Source organism: Mycteria americana, chromosome 6 (genome assembly GCF_035582795.1).
Source record: "Mycteria americana isolate JAX WOST 10 ecotype Jacksonville Zoo and Gardens chromosome 6, USCA_MyAme_1.0, whole genome shotgun sequence".
Lineage (NCBI taxonomy): Eukaryota > Metazoa > Chordata > Aves > Ciconiiformes > Ciconiidae > Mycteria > Mycteria americana.
The window spans coordinates 20283118-20298386 of record NC_134370.1 but is presented as its reverse complement, the minus strand read 5'-3'; the positions used below and the strand labels follow the sequence as shown (position 1 = coordinate 20298386).

At 36.5% G+C, this 15269-nt stretch overlaps 1 protein-coding gene across 3 annotated transcripts in view; it reads left to right on the top strand.

The window, feature by feature from the left end:
* The window catches only part of KIF20B (kinesin family member 20B), a 44383-nt gene that overhangs the window by 1188 nt on the left and 27926 nt on the right, over positions 1-15269 (top strand). For 2 of the 3 annotated variants that reach the window (XM_075504868.1, XM_075504867.1), the window contains exons 2-14: positions 1549-1705; positions 2233-2319; positions 2431-2547; positions 2743-2881; positions 5144-5328; positions 7360-7408; positions 8077-8271; positions 9742-9853; positions 10303-10374; positions 10864-11010; positions 12866-13028; positions 14064-14318; positions 15074-15213. In XM_075504868.1, coding sequence (XP_075360983.1) covers positions 1550-1705; positions 2233-2319; positions 2431-2547; positions 2743-2881; positions 5144-5328; positions 7360-7408; positions 8077-8271; positions 9742-9853; positions 10303-10374; positions 10864-11010; positions 12866-13028; positions 14064-14318; positions 15074-15213 — 1817 coding nt within the window. In that variant the 5' untranslated portion in view covers position 1549. Of the gene's footprint in view, positions 1-8; positions 79-1548; positions 1706-2232; positions 2320-2430; positions 2548-2742; positions 2882-5143; positions 5329-7359; positions 7409-8076; positions 8272-9741; positions 9854-10302; positions 10375-10863; positions 11011-12865; positions 13029-14063; positions 14319-15073; positions 15214-15269 lie in introns of all 3 variants that reach the window. The other variant, XM_075504865.1, reaches the window with a different exon arrangement.

Sequence of the window (15269 nt, the reverse complement as noted above, 5' to 3'; positions counted from 1 at the left end):
CTGTCAAGGCCCGATAAGAGTTTTGCAGTGTGACTTTGTGTAGCTGATGAATGAGACTTCTAGATCGTGACAGCACAGGTATGTTTCTTTCCAGTAGTAGCTTACTCACAGGTCAGTGTTTGTTCAAGCTGTGATAATATTTCAGGCCAAGTTTTTCCTGGTTGTCATACAGTTGCCTGACAAAAATAAAAACTGGAGATTAGAAGAAAGAGAATAAACATTCCTGCTTAGTTCATGTGTAGCTTTATCTCATTTGCAGCTTGGTGATGTTTGTCTAGCTTCATGAAGTTCTGTATCTGCCTTTTACAGGCTAGATAGGAAGGCTGAGCTGTTAAGTGTTTTGACACTGAAGTGCTGACGTGTTCCAGGTTTTATGCTGAGGGCAACAAAAACGTTATGACTGCTTAACAGGCAACACTCTTGCTGAGCAAAGGGGCTTTGAACCAGCCCTGGTGTGTCCATTTTTTTAATGAACACTGCGTGTTCTCCGTTGGTGTTTAGAGAGACAACGTATATGCATCCCTGTAGCATAGACATGGGAATGTAGTATTAGAAGACCGTTGAATTGTTGTGTCCAAAGCTTCAAAACTGCAGGAGGCCATGTCGTAGGTGTCTAATTGCTAGAACACTTGCTGCCATAGTCTATGAGTAATTGCCCAATGAGTTATTTTGAACTTAATCCATAACAAAAGCTGCCAAGTCACATCTGTAATATCACAGGAAAAAGCAATAGGAGAATAAAGTGCAGACAAAATATACTAATATTTTTAAATAAATACACTTTTCAAAGGTTATTTTGAAATCTACCTGTCTACTATCAACACTGAATCAATTTACTTTCATTTTCTATAGCAAATTTTCACTGCCCAGATTCTGAGATGCACAAAAATCTTTAAATTATGGATTAATAAATTAGTTGCTGATCTGTAAAATGACTGAAAAAATGACTAAAAAGCACTGCTTTAACTTGTACTCTGGCATGAGGTCTCCTAATTTTCCAGTGTCCCCTTAATAGCTAAAACTTCCTCTTAGTCTTTGGAACGTTTCTGAACTCTGTCTTGTATTAAGCTACACTGTGTTATCTTTATAATACCAACTTTTTATCAGGTCCTGCAGAGATAACCATGAAGTTTGGGTTACTCTTGCAATGAGATTTTATTCTAAAGGGACACTATAATGGAATGATGGAGAAGTGGATGTGGAACCACATGATTTGTTTGGGGTTTGTTTGTTTGTTTGTTTAATTATATCTTCCTCATCAGACATGGTTTTTAGCAAGGTTATGGTATATGTGTAAGGCTTTTCCCTGGTAAACAGTTGCTTTTAATCAAAAGAAGAATGGTTGTTGTTTCATCATGATGTGCACCCCTCTGCAGACCCTCTCCTCAGCTATCAGAAACTTGCTATGTAAATTATGAATAGGATGAAGAAAGCTTTCTCCTTAAAGAAACTGCAGCTATCGGTCTCAAATTGGCTTGTCTTCTAAGGGACTTCAGAAGCTCTACGTTATGTGATGAGAGCAAAAAATAGCTTTATTTTATATTGCAGGATGGAACTGACTTCAGATAATGAGAAGCTTTTCAGGCCATCCTATATTGCTAGTGCTGACCCGCCTCAAAGAACAGAACCAGTAAATGTGGAAGATATTAAAGCAGATCTCTCTGCTGAATTTTCTTTGGCTTCTTCAAGCTCAGACACAAGTCAGGTAAGAAAGCTTTAATGTTTGTATTGTTTGGATTTTTTTTTTTTAAATAAGCTTAGTCCTTTCATCAATAAGAACAATCAGTAATCAGAATTTTACAGAGAAGAAAAGCATCTTTAGTATCATTTTAATCTGGAGGAGATACACAACTTAGTCTAATCCTGTGTGGCACTGCATTGATACGTTATTGGGTGCATCAGTCTTCTGTGAATGAGAGTAATTGCCAGTTCAGAGCAGCTTAATCATAGAATGTTTTTTGTCGGTTCCATTCTTGATCTCTAGTTGGCTTGAATGTACTGTATATATCCATGCTGCAAGATTATTAACTCTAAGTTATCACAGTGAACTTCTGCAGGGGTGTAAGCACTTGTAAAAACTGATGTAGTGAATTACTTCTGCTTCCCATGTCGTCAAATAAGTCGGTTCAAAATAGCCTGATGAAAATAAAACTGCCTTAATGTGCTAGCTATCAAAAAAAGAATCTAGTCAAATTTCTAACCTCCTTAATTTTTTTTTCTTTTAAATTTAAGAGGAGCAGTTTGGAGTCTAAGGGACACATACAAGTTTGCCTGCGTATTAGGCCATTTACGTCGTTGGAAAGAGAAAATGAATTGCAGGTGTGATGTTTATTTAGTTTAAAAATACTTTAAATGTATGGGTGTTTTTCCTGTGAGCTGAGCTCTTTATGCTCTTTTCATGCCTGCATTGCTTGTGCTTCCTTTTAATAGGACTGCGTTTCACTTGAAGACTCTACAAGCATCATACTGAAGCCCCCCAAAAACTCTTTGGGTCGACTAAGTGAAAAAACAGCTGGACAGATGATACAGAAGTTCACTTTTTCACGAGTAAATGAATTGTCTTTAAAATTTTTTACTTTATTCCTGGAAAAAGTTGTTTAACTTATTATTTAATACAAAGCAAACTAGGTTTTTTAAGTGTCAATAGTCTTTAAGATTATAAGCGTATAGAATTTAAAAGATTCTTTAAAAGTCTTTAATGATTGCTTAAACAAAATAAAGATGTTTCTTGGTAATGCTCAGGTGTTTGGACCTGAAACAACTCAAGAAGAATTCTTTGAAGGTACCATGAAGCAACCAGTGCAAGATTTCTTAGATGGATATAATCGTCTTATTTTTACATATGGCGTTACAAATGCTGGGAAGACCTACACATTCCAAGGTATAAGCAGAAATGTGTTCTCCTTGAATGAACTTCCTTTTTTTAAAGTGAGGATTACTTCAAGCAGAAATATTATAACTTTTTTCCTTTATTTAAACTATAGGCCCTATACATTGGCTTCTCTTGAATGTTTATAAATAGCCTTTGAAGGTCTCCTTCCATAAGAAATATCACTAAACTGACAACAGACAGAGTCACTGCTAGAGTTCATGTAAACATATAGTGATATTGCTTTGTAAGGCTGTAATAATTTCAACCAGGTGTGTGACTTTTTTTTTTTCCCCCCTCCAAGTATCTAGAAAGTCAGGGAGGAGGGGCGAGTTAGGAAAACACACTTCTCGCATCCTGATATACAGAAGATGTATAAGTCACTCTACACCAGACTAGCATTTTGTTACTTTTTTATTATTATTATAAAGGTCATATGCATCTCATGCACTGTCTTCAAATGAGGAATAGTATTTGAGTTGGTTTCAATTATTATAGGCAGAGAATAAATGTTTTTGAAACATGTTTGATTACTTCCAAATATTTCTGTCTTGTCTCAAGCTTCTGAGCTTATCAATAATATCCTAGAAGACCTTGTCTCCTGATGCACTATTTCTGTACTGTTAAAGCTCAATATTCTTGTCAGAAGATGTCATTCTCTGATTATTTTTCAAAGCATTTTAACAAATGAGGTGATTTGATTCACATTGAAACAATTTCGCCTATAATGAAATGGCAGTTCTAGATGCTATACTAATTTTATACACAGAAATAATAGAAGGACGATGAATTTTGTGCTATATGAAATTGATCTTTATTGAAGTGACATTGTCTTCTAAGTGATCTTCTGTTAGGTGACTTATAACTGAAGACTACTGCTAGTATTTTCAGTTATCGTTAATCTGGGGCAGTAATGGGATGCTCTTTCCTATCCTAACAAACAATAGGTAAATAATAAAAAACAAAATTCCTAATGTGTACAGTCCCCCATGCTTGACTAGTTTGGGGTATATTGTGTCGTGTGGTTTTTCAAGAATTTTTTGATTCACCTCTTTTCAGACTCTGGAGAGTTTTTCATGGTATTATATTTTTAGGACTTTAACTATCAACTTGTCATAAGAATTGGCAGGGCAGAATGTTGCCTACTAGGTGCCATGATTTTCTCTTCTTGTATTCCCAGTATTGTTGATACAGCTTTTCCACTTTGGCATTACATGGGAGCCTGTATTCTGTCAATGGCAAAGGACTTAAGTGAAGGATGAAGCAGTTTTTTAGGACTGTTCATTGTTTGCCAGTGACTGTTACTTTGCTCATGTTAAGTTGAATTACAAGTGGCATTACAATAAACAAAAAATGATTAGAGAGGAGATGAGGAGAAACAAATGTAATGCAACAGTACTTTAACTTAATATGTTATTTGGTTACTAGCTTGGTGTTTGAGTGCCAACCAGATTTTTACATAGGTTCTGTCTTAAGCAACACAGCTAGTGCTGTAACTGATAAAAGGCCGTCGGTCTCGGGAGTAGGAGAAATTATCAGAGGCTGGAAGATGATGCTGTCAGTCCGAGACAGGACAGTGGTTTCTCTTCCACTCTCCCCTCCCTACCCTTTTTTTCTCTGGTTTAGAAATCAAAGTTAAGTGAACCTTTTTTAAACTTGTATCTGGATTTAGAAAGATCAAGTGTGCACTGAGGCTTTTGATTCCTTTTTGCCTTTCAGGTGCAAAAGTAGTATGCTCTGGGAGAAGGGTCTGGGACAGGGAAAGGAGTGAGTGTTCACAAGGCATCCAGAACTTTTTTTGGTAGGATCTGTAGAATTAGTACAGGACTGCAGCTGAGAGATCGGTCATCAGTTATATTTCAAGATTACTTCCTTGAGAGAGTGAGTGAAAGCAGTCTATGAAATGCAATTGAAAAACTGCAAATCTATTAAATGTCTGTTGGCTGTGGTTTGTTTGTGGGTGTGGTGTTTTGTTGTGTTTCCTTAAGGCTAAGCTTATGCAGAACACCCCAGCAGTTTTTGGTTTATGTTACGCGCCTTACTGTCTAAGGGGTAGAGCATGAGGTGTTGCTGAAAGCCAAATACCTTTCAAAATACCCTAATGACATTTCTGTTACCTTGAGAATACAAAAAAACACTGCTTCATGCTGTAAGTGGCCTCCAAATTCCTCATGTATGCCTTGAGATTAGAATCGCTTATCTTTCTGTCTTCATTTATCTGTATACCTTGTTCACAGTAATAATTAGGATCTTTCTTTTGTATGTTGCTTACAGGGACAGAAGATGACGCTGGTATTCTGCCAAGGACTATGGATATGTTGTTTAAAAGTATTCAAGGAAAGCTATACACGGGAATGGATCTCAAACCCCATCGGTGTAGGGATTATATAAAGCTGACTAAAGACCAAGTGAGAGAAGAAACTGCTATTAAAAATTCAATACTTCGCCTAACAAAAGAGGTAGAGGATAATTTCTTTCTATACAGATGAGTACACACATCTTTAGATAGCTCAGTGTTACCCTGTTCATTTTTCAATGGGAAGAGACTATCTGTATTTAAGTATGGATGTGTCTATTTGCTGTCAGACAGCTATTCAGATTAGCATTGAATTGAGCAGTAGAGCTGATGAACCCTGTTGTCCTGTGGATTTCTGTCTTGTGGCTGAATACTTGATAGAATGTAAACGCTAAGCTTTTTTTCTATAGCTTGGGCACCTGATAATTTATCCTCTGGGATAATTTAATAAGGTGCTTAATAAGGACTGAATGCAAATAGTCTCCCCATCTGTGGGGATGCCTGTAGGTCTGCTCCTTTAAACAACTTACTGTCTTTCAGGATAGTTGAAAGAAATTAATGATTTTGAGATTGTTCCCCTCTTCCAGTTTGGCAGCTATCCTCAAAGGAAGCAAAAATTATTTTGAAACAGAAGAGCTATAAACCCAGTGGACTTCTAAAGATTTGAATTAAAATGGGTTTCTGTTGCACTTTGTTCTTAAACAGATCACTGTTGAGCAGTCCAGAAATACACTTCAGTTTTATGAGTTGCCTGGAATTCTAAAGCTGTTTCGTCCAATTACAGTTACAGGGGATTTGTATTTTGTATAAGCATACCTTTTTCTTGGTGTTTTTAATTCTGAAATGAATGGAATAATATAAAAAAACTGAGCATATGCTACAAACTGGAACTGGAAAGGGATTATTGTGCTTTTTTATTTTTAATTAAAAGAATTAAGCATCTCTCTAGTGGTATGCTAGGTTATAATGAGATGTTCTGGCTGTTGTGGGATGGAATGTATCTGTTACATTGATTTTTATCCATGAGTTAACTAACTGGACTTCTCTAGTGTGGAAGGCAGGTGGCAGCAAAATTCTTCAAGACTTTGCTTCAAAAGCACAGGCATATGTTAAATCTAGCTCTAGCAGTCTTTAAGGACTTCAGAAAAACCTGTCACTTATGTCTGTTTGAATACATATGTATGTCCCCTCTAGTTTCTAAAATGTGGCTATAAGAACAATACTTCAGCTTATAAATTTGGTGGCAAAGTTTGCATCTACTTCAACAGGGACAGGTTTGGGTGGGTGTGTAAAGCTTAAACCTAAAAGTTTTGATTACATAAATATTTAACTATTTCAGGAATCACTTTATGGAATCTCAGCTTTATATGAAATATACTCTTGACAAAACATTAAAAAACCCCCAAACCATACCTGTTTTTTAATCCATGTTTCTTCTCTTAAGCATACTGGTTTTGGTAGATGAGTTGCAATTCTTTGCAGTTCTGTGCCTAAAAAAAAAAAAATCAACCAACCAAAACTAAGACTGGGAATGAAGTGTATGTGTATGAACCTCATAAGCTCTAGCTGTAGGGATTTGTTTTACTTTTTTTAAAGAGCTCAGCAGAAGAAAACTTTCCATCTCTTTTGAAAACCTAGACTTTATTTCAACTGTGAAAGATTTCTACAGCCTGTATCATGAAGCAATAAGTTGCTCACTTAATTTCTGAAGTGAACGAGTGTTCTACACTTACCTCTGTTTCTGAGGGTTGACCCAGTAAGCCACAAGATACGGAATCCTGAATTAGCAAAATACCAATAATAAAGAATTTCAGGACTCTCTAGGTTCACCGGGTTAAGAGTAATATGTAAACTGCAACTGGACTCCTGCAAATCACCCTGTTTCTGTGTGGCCTCCCACCTCTTTTTTTCTGTGGCTAGTTTTCTTCAGGTTCAGCAAGCTGAAATGCTATATACTGTGATAGGGCCTGATGTAAGGGAAGTGTCAGGAATGAGTATTAAGGTAATAACTACCCTTTCAATAGGAGTGTACAGGTGCATTGAACTAGGCATGATGCGTAGCCAGGATCTTTGTATTGGCTTATTGCAGCTATGCTGTATTCCTATCTAGTAGGACAATAGACAACAGTAACTGGTGGTGTACCTGTGAAGTACTGTCAACAATATATCTTAAAGTCTCTGTTCTCTTTTGTAGGTAGACCATCAAAATACCACTAACAACAAAGCACCAGTTGATTCTAAGGGTATGTTTTATATTAAAGAATTGCAATTAAAGCTGGCAAAGAACCTTTCTTAAGGTCAATGACTGACTTCTGGCCTACACTAATAAAATGACTAATCAGTGTTTTTATATGACTGTGAATTGGATAGTGAGCAAGTTATCTGGGCAGAAAACACAAGGATAGAATGGTTAGAAGACTACCTGAACAGGCATTAAATGAGATGAAACTATAGCAATTAAAAGTAGTACTCCTTATGCTATGGGTCCTAGTGGTATCCTGACAGGCTTTTAAAGTACCTGTATGTAATTAGATAAACTCTAATTCTAGCATTTAAAAACTACCTAAATACTAGGTTTGCTTTAAAAAGTCAGAATGAAGCGTACTTGTCAGTTTAATTCTCTGTCTTCTAAAGGTACTGAAGAGACTTGAATAATTCTAACCAAGCTGTATGTGTTTGATAGAATTTGCAAGTGGAAAAGGAAGTGGTAGAGTAGGTGTCTCTTGCAAATATGTAGGGTAAGCATGTGACTTCCAGATACTTAAGAAAGGGGGGGGAATTTCAATGGATTTTTGTCTGGGGTAGGTCTTTTTAAGAAGGCTGCTGTAATACCAATTTTCACTTATTAATTTTTTAAGTGAAATTCACTTTACTAGGCCTATATTGACTTGTAATATTTTGTACTTGGCAGATTTAGAAGAACTCTTAAAAGACTCGGAACAATCTAGCACAACTGTGAAAAATTACATGAAGTTTTCTGTTTGGGTTTCATTTTTTGAGATTTACAATGAATGTTTTTATGATCTACTGATTCCTATATCAAATGACAAGAAAAGAAAAACACTACGCCTTGCTCAAGACATCAAGGGATGTTCTTATGTAAAAGGTGACTAGAATACATTGCAAATTGCCAAACGTGTAACTTTAAAAGTCAGTCTTCCTGTAATAATGTTTCTTTCTAGATTAAAAACTCCTAACTGCATTCACTGTGGCGCTAGAAATGTCTATCTTGAGTATGAAAGGCAACAATCTACGTACATAGAAGTATCTGTACCTTTAATACCATTTTCTCTTTATTCTTAACTCTAACTCTTAAAAGCCTGTATGCACTCCACTGCCTTGATATTTCTTTGAAATGGGAGAAATACTGAAAACAATTGACAAATTTGTTAGTGGTTTGGGTTTTTTTTATTTTCTTAAAAAAAGATTCCAAAAGTTTTTAACTATAGTTATAACTGGCTCAACAGCTTTTTTTTGTACGTTCTGTAGAGAAACAGACTTCAGAGAATATGTGAGAAAGTCTAGTCTGACTACAAATTACATTTTACAGTATTCTAGTTTAATCAAACCTGTAATGTAATTTGTTTTGGGTTGGGGGGCAGGGAGTTAACAGAACTCAAAATAACAGTTCAATGTTAGTTTCTGGCCGTGGAAAAAATAGGGTTTGAAACCTGTTTGGTTTGTTACAGGTTCTTTGGACAATCAAGACACCAATTGTAGATTAAAGGCTTTTTTTGTAGGTGTTTGGCCTGCTGCTTTTATCATTCATATGCCAAACTATAGATTAAAAAAGCTGAATTGGACAATAAACCCAACTCCTTCATTTCTTCAAAGATTAGAAAATGTGTGAAGTAGGAATTAATCTGCTTTGAGCTATGCTTCAGCATAATCTTTTTTTATAAAGCTTGGAAGTGTAATGCTGTTCCTGATGTTATTGATGAAAATGAGTTAATAATTTTCTTGGTTTTCTTGATCACAGCTGGCATTTTTGCTAGTACAATTCTGGTGACCTCTAGTTTAACAGAGGCCATAATGTTCATATTATAAGCTCTATTAGTAGGGTTGTAGGCATTTACTCTAACACATACCAAGATGACATACAGGCATCATATTGCAGACAAAATTCTCTACTGATCTTTTTCAGCTAAGTTGATGGCCCTGAAAGATATCCAGATGACTTCGCACCCCCTGCCCTCAAAAAAAAAAAAAAAAAAAATTGTACGCTAAACCAGAAGTTGTCCAGGTAGAATTCTGCCTTGATGAATATGAACATAAGGCTTTCATACTCATATTAGACCCTAACTTTTGGCTTTTCTAAGGTTGCTCACTTAATTTGGATGGAACATATTTTAGTGTGCTAATAGGATAAAATTATGTGATATATTTGCCTTTCCCATGGAAGGAGGAATCTTGATCTTATTTGTCATCATATAATTTCTGTCTGAAGCAGGCTTAGTAAAATATTTGTATATCTCAAGTAAACGTGGTGTTCTTGGTGTGCATACATTATCCCCTAATCCCTTCTTTCTTTTTAATAATGATATTTACAAGATTATAATCTTTGTTCTTCTTAAAGATCTGCAGTGGGTTCAGATTTCTGACTCTAAAGAAGCTTTTAGACTTCTAAAACTGGGGTTGAAACACCAGAGTATTGCAAGCACAAAACTAAATACTTGCTCCAGCAGAAGGTGAGAAACATTTTGAATAACATTGGGCATAGGATGGTGTGTGGGAGGAAGGAGAAACTAAAATATGTGGCTTTTAGGAGGGAAAGAGGCTTTAACAAGGTCTAGATATCTAGGTTTCAGTTTTAGCGTCCTTTAGCAGTATGTGACCTAATGCTTTAAGCCAAAAGGATGAAATCCTTCAGTAAGATGAACATATACAAAAGCTAACTGTTTTATCAAATGCTCTCCTTCAAGCAAAAGCACTTAAGCTTTATTCCACCTAAATGTCTGAGGAAAAAGCAAAATAAGTGCTGCATAAATATGTCTTTAAAAGTTTGTATCTGATAGAGTACATGCTTAGATATGTTGATAGATTCAAGAATGTTTTGAACAGACGTGGAGGCTAAAAGTATTTTGAAGGTATTGGCCTACTTTATCACTTCTCTGCTGACTTAAACTTTTCCTTTTAGTCACAGCATATTCACAGTTAAGGTACTAAAAATTGAAGATTCAGGAGCACCACGCGTGACCCGAGTCAATGAGTAAGTTCAGAGCAGAGTCCCCCTCTACTTTTGTGATGTTGTCGTTGATTATCTTCCATGTTGGTGTACTGGTACTGCACTATACACTCAATGCTCCCTGGTAGAGCCTCATGCATGTATATGGTGGTTTCCCCGCTTCCTACACTCATACAGTACTTGGCTCTCTACCTCAAGCCATCAGGTTGCAATGCTGTTCTATATCTTGTCCCATCTGTTCAGCATAAGTTTCTGCTAGGCTGCTCTCCTCCTGAACTCATGTAAGTCCTCACAAGGAAGAGGACAGGCGGGAAAATAGGAAGAGTGTTGGGAAAGGGTTTGGCAGGAAGTACTGTGAAATTTGATTGGTGAAGCAACGTTGAAAAGGATGGAAGAGTTCATGCAGATGAAGATCAAGAAATTTTTCCTCTAAGAAAAGTGATCCTTTTTAAAAACTAATAATCTGTGCATGTTCTAAGGTAAATACAGTTAATTTTCCTTATCTGCTTTCAGATTGTCAATGTGTGATCTTGCTGGTTCAGAAAGATGTACCAAGACCCGCAATGAAGGTGATAGATTGAAAGAGAGTGGAAATATAAACACCTCTCTCCTGATTCTAGGCAAGTGTATTAACGCACTCAAGAACTGTCAACAGTCAAAGTAAGTCCTTTTATGAATTACAAACTGGTTGTGGCTTTTGGGTATTGCCTACAACGTTTAAAAGCTATTGTTTAAAATATACAATGCTAACACTAAGTTTTTGGTAGAAAAGATGTATAGACTTTCAAGTCTATACTGTGAAATCTTGTTTATCTACCAAAGTTATCTTTAAACTTGCCTTGTTTTGCTCTTTAAATCATTCAAATTCTAACATCCTTTAAACATGCTATTATAGACTTCAGCAATTTAACTTTCTTCTTCTGAGCTTGGCTTATCAAACAAACTTTGGAATAAGTTTAAAACCCCTTTTCACTAGTGTCATAATAAGAGTCAAATTTTCAGCCTTTTATTACTCCTTTGTACACTAACTCCATTTTCTACTTACTTCTAGTGTAACATTTTTCATCAGCAGGATATTGCTGTGCTATCATAACTGTGTGCTCTTTGACAAAATTTGTCTGTTTTTTTCTACGTCTTGGCATAACTTTAACACTCTCCTGATCTAGCTAACCATATGCAGACAAAAGAAAGCCTTCCCACAACTTATGCCCCAGCTTGGGGATCTAAATAAGAGTGAAATAATACAAAAAGTTACAATACAATAATACAAAGCCTAAAAAACAGTACAACATATAGTCACAGCTGGATGCAACTGTCCAGGAACTGCTTTCTCCACAGGTTCTCATTTGAAGATCTGTTTCTGTCCCAGAAGTTAAATGAACTCTGTCTGCTGATTGATATGCCTGGAGGTGCTTTGCCAAATTCGCTTACCCCATAACACTGTTCCTGATAGCCTATTCAGAGTCTATCACACCTTAAGATGAAAAAGCTTTGCTAGCATGCATTCCTGATTAACCCTACATTTTGTGAATTTACAGTCTTTCTTATCTTCCTGTCCTTTCCAGATAGGAAGGATGTATTAAAACTAGCAGCTGCTTAGAGGGCTGTTAATGTATTCAGAATGTCTTTTTCTGATCCTAATAACTTGGAATTTTAACAATATGGAAGAAATGTTCTGAAGCATGATCTCTTAAAGTGTTAATAAAAGCCCCTTGCAAGTTGACTAGGAAACAGTAACTTTCTTAAAATTATTTTTGTTTATCAGTCCTGCAGCAAAGCTACTTATAAGCTGTATATGTATTCTGGCAGGAGTGTTACTATCTTGCTGAGTTCTGTAGCAGTATTCATATAACTGAATAGCTGTCATGTGTCCAAAATGCAGGCAACCTATTCAGTGGGAAGTGTGTGTTTACTCATGTTTTAGGAATTCTTATAAAACTTCCTATAAACATCAAAAACTACATCACCAGCTGTTAAATTCAAAGGCACAACTTCTGATTTAGGAAATGCCAAACTGCTGGGGGATTAGGGGAAAAAGTTCTGAAAAAATATCTCTGAGTTCGGTGTATACTCATTTTCTTGCCTAGGCACTTGCTATTGTCCTTTCTCAGAGGCAGGATACTGAGTGAGAGAGATCTCTGATAATGTTGGATACTGCATGCCTAGAACTAGATATGTCCTTTTCATTAATGTGGAAAGGAAAAGAGAGGTGGAGCATAGTTTGATGTAGCATGGGGCTATGTGACCTACCCTAAGCTAAATGTTGAACGTGCTTTTGGTTTAAGTGCTCCCATTGATTGTGTTGCTATAGCCTATCTGAGATAATGGCTAAAGCAGCAGTCACAATAGCCGTGCAATCTCTTCTCTTCCCTAACAGCTGTATCTAGTCCAAAACAATTTTAATTTATTTAAAGACTATTGCTTTTATAAATATTTCTAAGTCTTCAGGCTGGATAGCTCTTACACTAACTGGAAATTATTAAACTTCTGGTCACGTGTTCTTTTGTCTTTAAAGGTTGCAGCAGCACATACCCTTTCGGGAAAGTAAGTTAACTCATTTCCTTCAAGGATTCTTCAGTGGAAAGGGGAAGGTATACATGATAGTAAACATAAGCCAATGTGCATCAGCATATGATGAAACACTCAATGTGCTAAAGTTCTCTGCCATTGCACAAAAAGTAAGTGTGTTTGTAGTTTATCTTGTTGATCAGTACTTATGATTTGCATTTAAAGAGCAAGTTCTCTCACTTCTAAGAATATCAATCTAGTTACTGGATTTTTCTGTATCATGATGCAGTCATATTTTCTAATTAGTCCTAGTCAGGCTTTATTTCCTTGTAAAGCTTTTAAAAAGGCTTTGTTGGGACCTTTCTTGTCTTTGGAATGTGGGTGTGGGAGCATCTCCTACTGAAAAATCCATAATTCCTATAAAATGTCCAGGCTAACAAGACACTTCCTATATTTGAAAGAAATTCCCTGAGATCTAGGTAAATTTTTCTTCTGTATTTGTAACATGCTCTCACGTAGGAGCAATTCTAGCTGCCCCATATACTACTGCTATCTTAATTTGGGATATTGCTCACCTGAAATATTGATAAAATAAGTTGAGCACCAAAGAGGGTTTGAAAGGTCGCCTTTATGTCCCTAGAGGCTTCAGTGGGAAGGTGGAGGTTAAGCGGAATGAGTAGGACTAAGTGCAGTGATATAACCCTGAAGACAAAAGTATCAGGGATCAGTGCTGCAGCCTTAATGGAAGCCATGGAAAACTTCTGTTGATGGTTAGGTATGCTCAAAGGACAATAGATCCAGGCCTTTGGAATGTGGGCTCCATCTAAGCAGGTTAAGGAGCAGACTGTAAGGGTGATACACCTGTTCAAGAAAGAGAATTTGTGGGATGACATTCATGTAATGCAACTAGAAACTCAAAGTATAAGAAATACAGAAATCTGTTGGTGCATGAGGTGGCAACCCTCTTGTAGGTTGTTGAGCTAGTGAAAATTGGTGTTCCTGGGATCAAAAGAAGGGTAAGACTATAAAGTGATTCCTTCTGTACTCTAGCTGGAAACCGGCCTAAATAGTGACTCTGAACAGAGGATAGGCTGGGGGAGTACTATGCTCAGGAGACCTATAGGGAAGTGCGACAGGTATCTCTTGGAAGTGCCAGAAGAGGTTTAAAAAAGTACTGATGACTTTGTTCTTTATTTTCTGGATAGGTTTTAGTTATGGACACGTCTATTCTTCCCCAAGATCAGTCATTTGACCAGAAATTAGCAAGAGAATCACCACTACTTAGTGATGCTAAAATGCCAATCCCAAGGAAAAGGGCTACTATCCTATGGGACAGGAGCTTAGAAGATGTGATTGAAGATGATGATGATGAGATGGAGGAACAGCATAATATGTCAAGAGAAGAAGCGGTGCAGAAATATGAAGAAAATAAAGTTCTTATCGGAAAAGAAGACTATATGGTATGTGCCAGGGTTACTTTAAGAATTAGCGTAGCATGGAGTCTTGAAGCAAGGTATTCTCCCAGTTTCCCCTATCTCTCACCTGGTTTTTTTGTCTGATCACCCTTATTCTACCTAAATCCAGTGTTAAGAACTAAAAGTGGGATTACTCATGACTTAGTGCCTGTTGTGGGAAAACTCTATGAAATGTGTCTAAATACAGACTGAGCAGTAAGAATTGTGGATTTTGCTTTCTCTCCTTTTGGTAACCTATGGTCAATGCACAGCAAGTATTACCTGTTTTCTAGCAACACAGAAGACTGTTCCTTTGTATTCTATGCACAAGAAAACTCTGCTGTTCCTTAAAGAATGGTTTTCAATTTTAGTGACTTCTAGGGAAGACAAGGAGGAGGGAACAGAGGACTAGAGACTCTTTTGTGGAGGTTTCATTAATATTGCCCCAAAAATGACCATTTGGAAAACAAGAGCCAAATCCTGTGGACCTTAAGCCTGTTTTTTAAGACAACTTCAAGAATTCTTGTAATAAACTTAGTGTTCTTTGCAAATGCCTACTCTGTGCAAACTTAAATTGCTGTGCAAGTACCAAACATAATTCAATCTACTCATGAATCCTCCTGTTTATGAGTAAGCTAATAAAAGAACTGGAAGAACTTTTGCCAGCTGGAAAAATAAAGTGGTGTTTAGTGTTTGATGAATGGGAAAAATCTCACTTCTGGGAAACAATTTCTTTATGAAATACTTAATGGTAATTCTAGATGCTGCTGAGTCTCATAGAAGAGTTGAAGAACAAACTTATTACTGAAAAGAAGAATAAGTTACTGCTGGAACTAAAAATTCGTGAAGAAGTGACACAAGAATTTACCCAATATTTTGCTGAGAGGGAAATAGATTTCAAGTAAGTTAGCTTTAAGTGGTTTTAAAGTTACTGGTTAAAAAAAATCAAAGTAAATT